Source organism: Astatotilapia calliptera, chromosome 3 (assembly GCF_900246225.1).
Source record: "Astatotilapia calliptera chromosome 3, fAstCal1.2, whole genome shotgun sequence".
Lineage (NCBI taxonomy): Eukaryota > Metazoa > Chordata > Actinopteri > Cichliformes > Cichlidae > Astatotilapia > Astatotilapia calliptera.
In genome coordinates, this window is record NC_039304.1 from 32,582,947 (window position 1) to 32,598,600 (window position 15,654).

Here is a 15,654-nt window from a genome sequence, read left to right on the forward strand (position 1 = left end):
AAGAGCTGAACTCATAGTTTGAACTCTATTTAAATGTTTCACTAATAGCATCAATATTATGACAAAGATCTTGATAACCATTTTCTTGGTAAAGACTGAGAGCTATTTCTTTTTACAATAGCGGCTTTAGATGTATTTTTACTTTCTTATTACAGACGCAATAAAATAAAAACCTTTAAGATTATCTGACCTGTAATGGATTGCATTTATATAGCGCCTGGTGGAGGCAAGCTACACCAGTGCTGGTAATGAAAAGAAGGACTTTCTATTGCTTGTAACCTAGCAAAGAATTTCATAAAGGCCGCAACTCCTTGTACGTGGAAAAAAACCCTTAGTGGAAAAAAAGCACTGCGCACATATTCAGAACTCGGTCCTACTTAAACAATTAAAACACCCTGATGAGGTATTTTGGTTTTGTGCAGCCACTCCTCAGACCAAAGCAAAGAGTTTTTTTTCTTTTGAGCTACTTTTACAACAGGTTTTCTCGTAGCAGAAAAAGCTCAATAGACAGAAAAACACAGAAACCCTAAAAGAAAACGGCCTTTTTTGCACACATCAAGGAGTCAACAACCCCTCTAATTAATATTAGTATTTCTGAACCTGCCCTTGTGTGGGCGTGGTGTTTTTCTCCGCCTCCTCCTCTCTTGCTCCACCCTCTGTCTCTCTCTTGCTCTCTCTCTCCCCAGGACACAGCTGCTGCTCATTGGCCTCATTTACCGCCTGGGCCCAGTCAGCAATCACCTCTCTGAGGTTATATAAGCTGGGGATGGGCTGGATGTGGGAGAGTGGCGTTCTCTGGTGTCTCCGCTTTGAGTGTTAGGTGTGTGATTGTCCTACCTATGGTGTATAGTTGTAGGAGCAGTGGGGAGAGTAGCTGCTTCACGTGAGTAGTGTGGGCTTGTCGGCCTCGTAAGCAGTAAAGCTAGCTGCTGCTAGCGGCAGGGTGAGCTTGTGGGCCCCTGGAAGTGCCTCCTCTTGGTGTGGAGTTGTTTGTTTGGTTGTTGTGTTCTGTGTTGCTGCAACCTTTTTCCTTTTTCCAAGTGTTATTGATAAAACGGCGTTGCTGGCTCTTTATGTTAAGTTTATTATCTATAATAAAGACTTTTTTATTTACTAAAAAAATCCTGTCTGTTCTCCTTTCTTTCTCTTCTGGACCCATTCGTTGCTGGTCCCCTCACTCGCATGCCTAGACCCCTTCGGGGGGGGACATAACATCGATATTCTCTCTCTCTCTCTCTCTCTCTCTCTCTCTCTCTCTCTCTCTCTCTCTCTCTCTCTCTCTTTTAAAAAATAATAAGTTCTCTGGGGTTTTGCTTATACGCTTATGGTACCCGACGGAGGAAGTTCAAGCATCCTGAGCTCTCGGAGGTAATTGACCGGGATGAACCGATCTTATTGACCCGCGGTGTGGGTAAAACAAGGCCATTTTCTGTCTATTGAGCATTGTCTGCTAATGAGAACCTGTTGTAAAATTACTTCTAAAAGTAAGGGTGGCTGTGGCCTCAATGTAGCTTGCCATCGCCAGTGTGTGAATGGGTGGATGACTGGTTGTGTAAAGCGCTTTGGGGTCCTTAGGGACTAGTAAAGCGCTATACAAATACAGGCCATTTACCATTTTAAAAAAAAATGAAGAAAAACTCTACCTCACAAAACCAAAATACCTCATCCGAGAGTGAAATAGGTTTAATTGTTTAAGTAGGACCGAGTTCTGAATATGGGCACGGGGCTTTTTTTCACTAAGAGTTATTTATTACACATACAAGGAGATGAGTGGGCGGCCTGTAGGTTACAAGCAATAGAAAGTCCTTCTTTTCATTACCAGCACTGGTGTAGCTTGCCTCCACCAGGCGCTATAGAAATGCAATCCGTTACTAGTCAGATAATCAGATAAAAGGTTTTTATTTTATTGTGCCTGTAATAAGGTTAACAGAAGAAAGCAAAATAAATCCGCTATTGAAAAAAGAAATAGCTCTTTACCAAGAAAATGGTCATCAAGATCGTTGTCATATTATTGATACTGAAACATTTAAACAGAATTCAAACCATGAATTCAACTCTTGTCTGCGATCATTCTGTCTCTCTATACGGCAGTGACTCATCAGAAAACTTCCCTCGTTAGCGAGTGAAAAACCGGTTGAAGATGTTATGTCTTGAGCTCTTCATGAGGAATATGTGTCTAAACTAGCGGGGCTTGTGGAAACACAGACCCAACAACTAGTCTCCCTTGTATCCTAATATTGCAATATAAAGGCTCGAATGCCTTTATAGGCATTCTGTTCCAAGCCAGTTCCTACTTTTGACTAAATAGAAAACAATCTAGGTGCTACAAATTTGCCACCTTTATCTTCCAATAGTAATAGAAACAAAACAACATGAACACCAAGCAGTAACCAACATCAACAAGGTATTTTTCATTATTTCATATCAGACCATTCCCTGTAAACCCTGGAGATGATTATGTGGGAACATCCCAGTATCATCATTGTCTGAAATACTCATACCAGCCCGTCTGACATCACCAACCATGCCACATTCAGTCGTCTTTCTTCCTTGTTGTGATGCACGGTTTGAACTTCTGCTGGCTGTCTTGACCATGTCTACATGCCTAAATGCTTTGAGTTGCTAGTGATGTCAAAGGCTGATTGGATATTTGGATTACTGTAATGAACAGTGGAACAGGCGTACCTAATGAAGTGGTTGTTAAATGCATGTAGTGTGACTTTACTGCACTATACAATAGCTGATTATAGGTTTTCAGATTGTATATATTTTCTAATATATATAGTTTCATGCAGTAGCGGTTTTTGATACGGGCGACATGGGCAGTTGCCCGGGGCGGCATCATGGTGGGAGGCGGCATCACGGGCATCGGCAAAAAAAAAAAAAAAAAAAAAAAAAAAATTGCTCATACTCATGCTGCCCCGACATCAGCCAGCACATATTGGGGATGGCATAAGCACCGTTCGGTTTTCTATCGCCCATTTGCTGGGAGTAAGGGCGCCCTCCATTTGCAAGGTACGCCTCCTGCTTGTGGCACAGGGAGGAGAGGGCGGGGCTGCGGCGGGATTCTCTGGCTGGCTGGAGCGGCATCTAATATCCAACTCGCAAAATAAAAACAAAACAACGATTGTTTTTCTTTGAAATTCTATACACGAAAAGTGAGCGCGAGAGCCCTCGGTGCGCCTGCTTGCTGCTGTGCTGAAGTCAAAGTAAACTTTATTGTCATCTCTGCTATATACAGTCCAGTATATAGAGAGACGAGATGACAAAGCTGCAGTTACAGCAGTGCAAGTAAACAAACAATAAATATAAGAAGAGCAAGAAAATAAATATACGCTTTAGGACTCAGGGTAAAGGGATCAATAACAATTTAAAATGTATAATTTACAGTTTGATGATTTAAAGTCTCACACACAACCCGTCGAAAGGGAGGGGGGGGCGCTGCTTCCAAATAGAGCACATTTCATTCATAATGATGTAAATCCAAGACCATTATGTATTCATGATTTGAATCCCGGGTTGTGCGAAATCCCAGAAATACACCTTAGACAAAGTAAATATGTGAACTAAGGTGTAGGTCTATTAGGTTAAGTAGTGGCGATCCTCGATATGGGGGATTTGTCTTCATACTGGAGTGCAAAATTAAAACCAATGGAAGATGGACAAGAAAAGTTCAAAGTCATCAGGTGCTAAGTTTAGAAAAAATAGAAAAGAAGAGGAGAAACGAGCAAAAGATACAGGTAAGCAGATGTGTCATTGGATAATGGCAGGTCATCCTGAAACATTCAGAATCAGAATACTTTATTAATCCCTAAGGAAATAATGTGGATTACAGTTGCTCCAAAAAGAAATGGTAAAAATACTAACAGTAAAAGACTAAACTCCAAACAATATATTATGTTACAGATTTTAATATCAATTAGTTCCGACAACAGTTTTATGTTAATGTACAATCCTTAATATGTTTTATGTATGTATATGTGTGTGTGGGGGGTAGGGGAGCGCCAGAAGAGGGGCCCGGGAGGGGCCAAACAGGCTAGGACCGCCACTGGTTTCACGATGAAACTATATGATGAATGATGAATTTTGCTTTTCTCCATTTCATCAGTTTTGTAAAGTTTAAAAAAACTTCAAAGTAAAAATTTGTACTATACGTTAGGCCTAGATGTCAGGTCAGAAGTGAAACGTTTTTATTCATTCATCACAGAGCTTAAAGGATTTACTGAGTATTCATGTTCTGAGAAATGTCAATGATTGTTGTAGTGTGACTCTTTGTTATGAAAAATGCCTTAACTGTTTTGAGAACTGCATGAAGAGTGGTTAGAACTGACTCCAATCGATTGAGAAAAACTGCAAACACAAGGAGTGAAGCCAAGGAATGCAAGAATTCATGAAACATTAGAAATGTAAAAGGAAAGAAGAAGTAGACAGCACAGGGGAAATATAAGAAAATTAGATACATTAAATTTTGTATGCTATAGGGTAGATGTACTAAACGGGCAAATTATTGTGATGCTTCAATCATAGTTAGAGGGAGTTAGAGGGCTCTAACTACCCTATGATTTATATAATAAAACAGAACCAGTTCACTTCAGTAAAAACCAAAGTTCTGCCAAGACAGGTTTAAGATGTCGATGAAGAAATGAAATAACAAATCTGTTTACTAAGTGTTAATATTGATTTGCACATTACCACCACAGTACTGTTTTATAAAAACAGATAGATAATATGTGGCAGGAAACAGGCCGGCAACCTCATTGATTAAAAGTTTTGCTCTTAAATTTACAGTTTCGTAAAAGTAAATTTGCCAATATTTTCAGTTGAATAACAAACTTATTATTGTTCAAATGCCCTCTAAAGTCTGGAGTGGGTTTTCAGATGGAGATATTATATAGCAGCTGGGTTTAAGGAAAAATGAGCACAGCTTTAAATATCCACACCATCTGTGTCAGTAACAAAATAAATGTCAAAAATGAGATTGTGCTGCTTTTTACTTAAATGTAACATTTCAACCTAAAATCAAAACATTTTATGCACATGTATTTTAAAAAAAATGTTTGCTAGAATATCAAACTAGCTGTACTCAAAGAAAGGTGTGGTTCAGCAATTGCAATCTTACATTGAGAAACAATATGCTAAAAATATTTGACCTGGCCATCACATGTCTTAGCACCCAGGTTAGACTGATGCATCTTACAAGACTAGAAAAAAGAAGGAAGAAAGGTCTAGATGTGTAAGAGGGTAGTGGCCTCTTCAACCTCTGTGCTCTTTCTCAACTTGTATTACAAAACACAGATCAAGTCTTGTATTATATATCTTTATTCTTAAAGCATCAGAGCCTGGAATATCATCCTAAAGAATGAAATTACAATTTTCCAAATTCTTGAGTATTAAGAAAATTTTGAAATCTAGGCAGTATTAAATTAATCACCTTTTAAAACATGCAGCATATTATCTACTACTAGAGGTGGGAAATAATGAAGTACAGACAATTCATTTCTGTACTTGAGTATTTATTTTTCTGACAACTTTTTGACTTTCACTCCCAGTGTTTTTCTACTCCTTACGTCAAAAGGGGCTCGTTACTTTAGGTTTGATGCATTTGAGGAGAGTTATTATTTCATGTCACTGTGGACCTTGACACATCAAACCAATTTGACCCTAAACAGAAAAAAATGAAAAGTCAGCTGGGCATACACTGTTCGGTTTTTTCAGTCGCGTTGGTCAGCTCCTGCTCAAACTGTACGATTGAATTGCAGGGATTAGAAGTTTGTTGGTCATGATGCAGGGTCTCACACTATACAGCCCAATGCTCTGATGCGACCTGAGTGCTCACACTGCGTCTATAACATGAAGTGATAATATGAAGCTTATAACACAAAATCTGTCTCTCGCTCTCCTTCTCTGTCTTTCACTCACACAGACACACACACCACCATCAACTTTGAAAAACATTGACCAGGCAGCTGCAATTGAGCAGCAATGTCCATCTCTTTTCACGGTTGGTGCAGCCGTGATAATTTTGTGAGGCCACATCGAAAAGGCTCGGATGAGCTTGCTAATGTTCTACAAGTTGTGCCTCCATCACTTGTGTCCAGATCACACGCTGCACTGCCGTGCTACTCCATCTGTTTCACTTCTATTCTGTGTTTGTGCGTGCGCAGTCTGAGAGGTTGCATTGATACCCTCATGAGGGGCAACAGGACTTCAAACAGGCTTGATTTTCTTGTGACCATACGGTTGATGATCGGGAGCTGGTCGTGAGGTGTTAATCGCTTCTCGTTACCCCATGCTACAAGATGCACAACACATGATTAAGGCAAGACTCGGGCCGATAGTGTAGAATATAAAGACAGCATAAACGGTTTTAGTGTAGAGGATGAAAATCAACCAGGACATCTTGTTGAATTCTTGTTGAATTCAGGTCACAGCCTGATCACAGCTTGGACACTGAGAAAATCTACTGACCCTCTCAACTGAAATTATTGTGAAATATAATTCCTTTATTAGAATTAAAGTTTAGACTTAAATAAAATTTATGTTCTATCACATAAATGCAGTATAAGGTTCGGTTAGCAATATTTCAATAAAAAGTGGTGGTAGAAATGTTCTTCAAGGAGCTACTTTTACTTTTCTACTTTGTGTGCATTTCAGAGCCAGTACTTTTTCACTTTTATTTAAGTCTGGACTATTTTTAACACTAGTATCTGTACTTTTATTTAAGCAAGAAACGTCGGTATTTTGCCACCTTTGTCTACTACTGACAGTGCTGTCATCATTGTGACTCCTCCTGCCAAAGAATTGCTTTAAATGGTTGCCTTACATTTGTTATCACACCCTATGATTTCTGCATTTTGGTTTCAACAACTGTTGTGATACTTTCAGCAGAACACTCAACTGCTCAGTGTGTTCTCAACAAAAAACAAACCCCCCCAAACAAACGCTTGAATTATTTTTCATGGGACTAACACAATGGACTGGATAATTCATGCTACACTGTTCTCATCAGGTAAGACAAGTTTTGTGCCTCCTGATTTTTCATTCTGTAATAATAAATGGGTGAAAATATTGAAAACATTACAGGCCTTTGAACAAACGAAAAGTAAATTAAAGCTATAAGTGTTCCAACTAAATACACACAAGACAGCAACATTTTTAATGAAAAAACTGTAGTATTAAAAACCAGCAAGGACTATAAACCATGTAGTGAAATAATATCATCCAGAAATACTTTAGTGATGGTCGTTACTGTATTTGCGTTTTAGCCTCTGCTAATACAAATTAAATGTGCGATTAGCTCAGTTAGCTTCTAGCTGTAAATAGCATATTTTTTTTGTTGTTGAAATTCACTGATTGAAAAAGTCTTTCATAAATAGTTTTACTGAAACAAACTAAACGCTTGATTATAAACCATTAGAAAATGGTAAAACTGGATTTAAGATACATAGATAATAAATTTATCATATCTGCCTTACTACCTTGTGCAGGGCTACAAAAAACAGAACATTTTACACCACTGTGACGTCATACTTCATCCATCCAACGTATTCATGACCCTGCACTCACCTTTGCTACAGGTGGTTATTTTTTAAATTCTTTATTTTTATTTTTTAATGTTTGTTTTATTTTATTTTTTAATTGAACACTAGTATATATTCAGATTTAAATACACCTGAAAAATATAAATGCACATATGAAAAAAAGCAAACAAGTGAAGAAGTACATTTTTTCTTTAACTGATGTTAAAAATATCAAAACTTGTGACAATAAGGAAAAGCAGAAATTAAGGGCGTACCACTGTTACGAAATGTATTTCAAAATAGGTTTCGCAAAACTTTGAAATCATGACACTGTCATTGTTGAATACTGTGACATGAAGCAGGAAACAAAAAAGCGTTAGCACTATGTGACGTTTTGACTACTCTTAGCATGTCCATAAAAGGAAGGCTTTATTTGTGTGGCAAAAATAAACAACCGGAGGGCTGTAGGATCGCAACAATACACGATTTTTACTGGACAGTAGTCATAGAAGAAATCATTTTAGGTTCTCTGTAGTATTTTTAGTATCCAAAGCAATCACATGCTAATGATTTTAATTTCTTTCTTTGGGCATTTACATTCGCAGTATCAACTTCCACAGAGACTTTTTTGTTACTTGTGAATGGGTGTGGCACGTATTGATGAATCTGACAAACAGTTCAGGAGGAAAGAGGAATATGCACACCAGTGACATTCTCTACACAGTTCATTTTTTAGTACTGTAAAATAAGCAAATGTATACAGTATATTAATAGTTTTTCATACTATAGTATAGCAACGACATCTTTAACGTCTTTAAGTTAAGTGTCAGTATTTTGCTTTTGACAGATGGAGTAAGATATAAGAATCAAAGACACAAAACTAATTCCATAATAAAATCTTAAGTATGTTTTTCAAGTGAATAATTACCTGCCAGTGTTCAAATCTAGTATCTGACTTTGATGCTCTCTAGTGGTAACTGTGGAAAGCTGTGACTGGATTCAAGAGGTGGAATCAAACTAACACATACACTGTATGGAGTTCCTCATATGTGATTCGAATTAGAGATAATATAACCATGTTATCATGCTTTACAGTGGCTTTAAATAAAATTACAGATGTTCTTCCTTCTTCTTGAATTCTCAGTGTTAAATGCTGCACTTTGTTTCAATATTGATCCCGTGGCATGGAAGGCCCTGAATAACTCTGCTGCTGGTTTTGGATACCAGGTGGTTCAAAGACAATCAGAGTAAGTCACAACATACATTGTTATGTTGGATGTCGATCTATAACTGCAGTTTTAACAATCATTTCTGTTAAGGCCCACAGTAATAAACAGACAAGGATATAATACTTCTTAACAGGAAACATATGGGGTTTATTTAACCACAGTTTGCACTCTAGACTTCATCATTGTCTGAATTTATTTCCTCAGTTTGCTCGTCAGTGCTCCCCTTGAACAGTATTCACAAAATGGAAGAGGAAAAGTATATAGCTGCACCACATCTTCCCCAAACTGCCAAAATATCCAAATTGAAGGTAGGTAACCAAATGTGATGAAACTCTGACAGTAACCATGTTGACATCAAAGAAATTTCCCACAGACGCTAGCACAGAAACTTGTTTAACTCAAATCACAATAAGTAAATATCTTTGTTTATAACATCGAGACTTTAAAACTAATATTATCTTGCCAAATTATGAAGTAAAATAAGCAAAGAAGTCAATGTTATTAATAATGTTATTGTTAAAATGTTTCTTTTGTAATTATTTAAAACTTTAAAATGAAGCAATAGTGAAACTGAATCCTATTTGCATTGATATTAAAGCTGCCTGTTATACATCCTGGTTTACAGTGAAGAGAAGTTTCGATGTCTAACACTTGTCATATCAAATGGGGAAGTGTTTCAGTCATGGTTCTTTGCAGTCATCGATTTAAGTCTTGTTTTTTTCCTTTCAATTGCCTTTTATTAGTATTTAAATTTTCAATACACTTTCAATACAGCACCAGATTTTGCAGTCAACATGTCTCTTGGTCTGACAATGAAAAGCGATCCCGCGACACAAAACACTGTGGTGAGTTACTGAACTGCAGACACTATGAGAACTTTGTTAAAAACACTGAGGAGCAACATCCTCTATCCTTATATGTCTTGTTATTTTTGCATGAAGGTCATCCCATGAAAAACCAGTGTGCCTCCCACCTGTCCTTCACAGAATCAGGGTTTACAATAACTTCAGCATATTCAATGAAGTAGAAGTCAATGCAAAACTTTGTCTCCTTAATTTGAATATGTGTTTCTTTTTATTTCAAGTTTTACATATTTAAGCTGCATTAAAAACTAAATGTGTTTATAGGCCTGAAAACTTAAAAAGGTTTGAGGAAAAATGTTATTTAAAAACATATATGCACAAAATTTTTTTTACAAACCCCAGATACTGTCATGATCCTGGGTCCTTTTGACCGAGCGTTTTGTGTTTTTCTCTTTACGATTTTGGTTCTGCTCTTCCTCTGATTAGTGTTTACCCTGTTCCCCCCGTGTGTTCCTGTATCTAGTCCGCGTTTCTTAGTTTGTGTCCTTTCATGTGTAAGTTCCTGTTTTATTGTGATGGTCTGCATCTTATGTGAGTGTTTTCAGTTGCCTCCCTAGTCTCGTCATGTTAATCACTCCCAGCTGTGTTTCCCACCTGTGTGTAATCTCCCTGTGTTCTCTGAGTGTATTTAAGTTGTATTTTCTGTCTTAGTAATTGCTGGTTCGTCTGTGTTGCTTCCCCTCGGTCTCCCTGCGTCTCTCCGTATGTATTTCCCCGGACCTCCCTGCATCTTCGTTTCTGGTTTGTTTTGTTAGTTTTACCCAGTTTAGGTTTTCCTGTTTCACCTTCACCCACGCCTTTGCTGTTTGTATTTTCTTTTGTTAAATAAATACTCATCTGCACCAGAGCTGCCGCATTTTGGGTCCTTTCTCCAATTCCACACGTCTGCCAGCGCGGTCGTGACAGTTACTTTGGTGGCCTCTAACATGGATTTTTTAATAGCATTAAGGGACACATTTGAATGGCTTTAAATAGACTGAAGTTATTTTTTAAAATCTACATATTCTGCTGGATCGTGCAAGATGTTTTTTTTTTTCAGTTTTGGTTGATTTTATAAGGATTGAACCGATGTTTATGGGACTTTATGGGAACTTGACTTTGTCTCCTCTCAGGTGTGTGGTCCAACAATTCCAAGGGACTGCAAAAGTATCACCATGTACAACGGTGTGTGTTTTCACATGGACCGATCTAATACATTTGGACCACCTGTACCTTCTTCTCCAGACGGTAACAATAAATGGAGTTTGTGAAAATGTGCCCTTAATAATTAGAGTCCCGGTGCCTCCTTAATAAAAATCTCTTGCATTTTTACTTGAACATAGTCTTACAATCATTTATATTTGTGCTTGTATAATCTCAAATCAACTGAAACTGTCTCAAGACTTCTCTTATATATTCCAGCAATTAAGGGTTAATCAGAAACAGTAAATAGAAAATTATGTTTGTGTGAGATGTGATTACTCATAGATGAATATAAGTATAAGTTGTATGATTTGTTGATTATTTTTTTGTTTGTTTACAGTTTTCCCCTCTAAGCCTTATTTCAGATTGTCTGTTTGGATTCATTGTATTATAGTTTTATCCAAAGAGCTTTTCTGGACTAATTTGACCTGAATCCATCAACACTGAAACAAATGCTGGTAAAAATTTGAGCTAGCCAAGATTAAATCTACAGCATAAAATGTATTTAATTCTAAACTTATATGCTTTTCATACAAGTTTCACACAAGACAGATACAAACTTTATAAGGTTTATATATATCTTTTCCATATGGGTTATTCAGAATGAAATAACCATATCTGCATGTAAAATGAAAGTGTTATTTGAAAAACAAATACAAAAACACCCTTTGATTTCAAATTCATTACAAAAATGAAACTAAGCCTGGTTGTTTGGGTTATGCAATGCATGACAAAATGCAAGAAGACTAGTACAGACACACAAGATCTTTGGGGGAAAAAATTAAAAGGAGACAGAGAAGTTTACTTCCCTCTAAAGCTACTTACGACTTCTTTAAAGCTCTGTATACAAATAAGTAATGTATTATGGTTTTCCTGGAGAAAATCATTTGTGTTGCTGTGTGTTACATCACGATGTATTCCTGTTACATAAGAACAACGTAAACATGAGGCTACTGTCGCTCACAGTAACACAAATTCCAACCGTAACAAGAACATACAGTACAGAGGGTCTTTCTTTTAGTGTTATAAGTTTGAACACAATGCTTTTTCTATGACTGTATGTCACGGGGTCCCCTTCCAGACCTCTCCCGGACAAACACAGGCGTAGTCGGTAAGGTATTAGTGTGGATACTTTATTTGAAACGGCCTCCCCAGTGCATAAAAAGATGGTTGCAAAGACATAAAACTGAGATCTGCGCTACACAGCCTGTATGTTACAACACACTCCCCTTCATATCCGGCTCGCCGTCTCTTATATCCCGTAACCCCTCCCCCTTGGCGTCACCACCAATTCTTTATTCTAACTTTAATCCCCGTCTCCCTCCCCCAGAATTTCTTTTTCATTATACACTCACAAAACATATACATTGATACAGGCTCTCAACTATTTCCCGGAAGTCTACCCGACTTCATATACACATTAACGGCCCACGTAATGAGGCCATTCTCATGACGGTCCAGACACACGTGAACTCATTATTTAAACCCCACACCCCCATACCATCGGCTTGCGTCACCCTGCACGATTGGCGATCCCCCCGCACGTCTCCCCGACCGACGCCCTTAACAAGTAAGTGGGAACCAAAATCTAGCCACCCCCGATGTGGCTCACAACTTGCTCCTCACCCCTTTTATTCCTCTACTCGGTCGTCAGAAAGATACGCCGCCCCGGGTGCCAAATCGAACTAATGGTGGCGATCTAATGGTGGCGGTGCCATACTCAGCGGACTCTGCCTTGAGACGGGTCACTCCGTCACACTGTAATACAGGAAGAAAATACAAGTAATTAGAACTGAATGCAAAAATCAAGGCTACAAATAACTAAATTAGGCTTCTGTAAGCAGTTTTAAGACTCATTTAAACTAATTTAATATCTTAATCTTAATTTCTTCTTTTCTTTCTTCTTATAAAAGACTAATTGTCTAAATATGTGGGTATTCATAGTCGATTTGCTAAAATGTTAAAATTCACCTAAAATAATCAATTTCAATTCATTTATTTGATAGTGTGCCCGACACAAGTAGACATTGCTTTTCTGTTGGATGGTTCAGGCAGCGTATCTGTCTCTGATTTTCAAACAATGACGACGTTTGTGGAAGATCTAATCCAGGCATTTCTGTCAATTGATGCACAGGTAAGACACTGTACTACCTTTCAGTTATATCGTATTACAGACACAAATAGTTTCACCCGCTTTTCATTTATCTCCATAAAAAAAGGCTATTCTATATTTTTTAATATTGTTTCTCCCTTTCTTCAGTTTTCTGTTTCCCAGTTTTCCTCGTCACCTCGGGTTCATTTTTATTTCAAGAAATTTTCCTCATCTGGATCACTAAAGACTGAAATCGATGGAATCACACAGCTGGGGGGATCTACTCATACAGCTCGAGCCATCAGACATGTGGTGTAAGGGTTGCAATGATATTACTGAAGCACTACAGTTAAATCATCTGGACAGACTTCCTGTGCAGATAATTTCTGTATTGACTGATGCAAGAATTGCGAAAATACTAAAATGTCCATGAGCGATAATACAAAACAGATGGATGCATGCCAAAATAACAACCATTCATGCAATTTACTCTATGATCAAAATGTGCACTGTAAAAACATGTTTTATGTTGAAATTAGATTTGTTTATTTTTAATTTGACAGAAACAATGTTTTCACACCACAAAGAGGTTCCAGACCAGATGTGAAGAAAGTCTTGATAGTAATTACTGATGGACAATCTAATGACCGGTATGACCTGGGAAATGCAGCACAGCAAGCAGGGAATCAAAACATTGTTCGATTTGCTATTGGGGTAAGTACCTCCATTATTTAAACCTGCATAATGTTTAAAATTTATACTAATAATGTGTTTTGGTTATTTATTAGACTACAGTCACATGTTCCTACAGTATATGGAGCAAAGTAATGAGCCACCTACACAGAAACCATGGAAATCTGGGCCGTATCATCACACTGTTTTTACACTATTGTTAATGTTAATTTCTCCTCTATTGGGTTTCTTCACTGGCTTCCTGTTGAATTCAAAATCCTGCTCCTCACAAACAAGGTCTTAAATAATCAGGCTCCATCTTATCTTAATGACCTTATAGTACCATATCACCCCATTGGAGAACTTTGCTCTCGCACTGCAGGCCTACTTGTTGTTCCTATATTATTTAAAAGTAGAATAGGAGGGAGAGCCTTCAGTTTTTAGGCCCTTCTTTTGTGGAACCAGCTTCCAGTTTGGATTCGAGAGACAGACACTATCCCTACTTTCAAGATTAGGCTTAAAACTTTCCTTTTTGCTAAAGCATAAAGTTAGGGCTGGATCAGGTGACCCTGAATCCTCCCTTAGTTATGCTGCAATAGACGTAGGCTGCTGGGGATTCCCATGATGCATTGATTATTTCTTTTTCAGTCACCTTTCTCACTCACTATGTGTTAATAGACCTCTCTGCATCTGCATGGCAGATAACCGTCCCTCTTTGAACCTGGTTCTGCTGGAGGTTTCTTCCTGTTAAAAGGGAGTTTTTCCTTCCCAAAGTGCTTGCTCATCAGGGGTCATATGATTGTTGGTTTTTTTCTCTGTATGTATTATTGTAGGGTCTTCCTTACTATATAAAGCGCCTTGAGGCAATGGCTGTTATGAGTTATGAGTGGTATCTAATTTCAATAAATTTCAATAAATAAAAAAGCTAAATTAATAATGGATATTGTATTAATGTCTGTATTAAACAGACCGTATTAATCTTTGTATTAAACTGTATTAAAGTTTTAATAAAATCAGTAAATAATTTTGCATTAAATGTAAACACATGTTTTAAACAACCCTAGGTGGGGAATGCATTTATTCAGCCTGAAGCAAAAAAAGAACTACGCACCATTGCATCATCTCCCTCAGGCAATCACGTGTTTCAAGTGCAGAACTTCAATGCACTTGAAATAATCCGGCAGAGTTTGCAGGACAAAATTTTTTCCATTGAAGGTAAATTATATATTTAACATTTAGCAAGCTTTGATAAAATTTCTGTAAATGTTACATTGCATTATTGTATCATTGCTTGAGGCTAAAGGTCGCTTTCACGAAGTATTGGTGAAATGAAAAATAACTACTGAGGCACCTTTATAATAAACAGATATCATTACACTAAATTACTAGTGTAATGCGTTGCGTTGTGTCTATAAATAAACCTTTTTATATTTTATATTATTACAGGATCTCAAACCGGTGGAGTCTCTCTGAAAATGGAAATGTCTCAAGAGGGATTCAGTGCAGTTATTGTGCCCGAGGTAAATAAAACTACCTGAAACTCACCAGACAGTCTAGTCATAGAAAGAGAGATTCAAACACTTTTTATAAAAACAAGAGTCCAGATTTTAAAGGTAAAATAAATTGTATATAAAATTTATTTCCTGTCTGCACTGTAGGGAATTCAGATGTCTATTGTTGGTGCAAACCAGTGGAAGGGAGGCTACGTGCAATACACAACTGGAGGGGAGAAGCTGAAAACATATGAGGATGTGTCTTTGGAGCCTAACAGTTATCTTGGTAAGAATATTACAGCTTTAACAATCTAACTCATACACATGTAATCATGTATATACACAGTTCTGCTGTAATTCTTTCACACAAATACGTATATCAGATTTTATATCTATCTTCTCTTTTTGCCTACCTAAATTCTAGGTTACTCCATGGCAACTGCTAAAACCCAAAGTGGTTCCCTGACAATTGTTGGTGCTCCAAGATATAAACACAGAGGAGCTGTGGTCGCTGTTAACAGAGAAAGCTTTCAAAACCAAACAATTGAGCCGTTGGCATCACAGGTATGTACTTACAGCAAGACAAAACTGACTGGGATTATT

At 37.5% G+C, this 15,654-nt stretch overlaps 1 protein-coding gene across 2 annotated transcripts in view; it reads left to right on the forward strand.

Moving 5' to 3' along the window:
* Positions 1 to 6,850: 6,850 nt before the first annotated feature.
* Positions 6,851 to 15,654, forward strand: part of LOC113019261 (integrin alpha-M-like) — a 30,110-nt gene continuing 21,306 nt past the window's right edge. Inside the window, exons 1-12 of one of the 2 annotated variants that reach the window (XM_026162843.1) lie at positions 6,851 to 7,009; positions 8,665 to 8,767; positions 8,954 to 9,057; positions 9,524 to 9,594; positions 10,725 to 10,839; positions 12,801 to 12,928; positions 13,055 to 13,200; positions 13,450 to 13,600; positions 14,623 to 14,773; positions 15,005 to 15,078; positions 15,217 to 15,337; positions 15,476 to 15,615. In XM_026162843.1, the coding sequence (XP_026018628.1) occupies positions 6,973 to 7,009; positions 8,665 to 8,767; positions 8,954 to 9,057; positions 9,524 to 9,594; positions 10,725 to 10,839; positions 12,801 to 12,928; positions 13,055 to 13,200; positions 13,450 to 13,600; positions 14,623 to 14,773; positions 15,005 to 15,078; positions 15,217 to 15,337; positions 15,476 to 15,615 (1,341 nt within the window). In that variant the 5' untranslated portion in view covers positions 6,851 to 6,972. Of the gene's footprint in view, positions 7,010 to 8,664; positions 8,768 to 8,953; positions 9,058 to 9,523; positions 9,595 to 10,724; positions 10,840 to 12,800; positions 12,929 to 13,054; positions 13,201 to 13,449; positions 13,601 to 14,622; positions 14,774 to 15,004; positions 15,079 to 15,216; positions 15,338 to 15,475; positions 15,616 to 15,654 lie in introns of those variants that run through there. The other variant, XM_026162842.1, reaches the window with a different exon arrangement.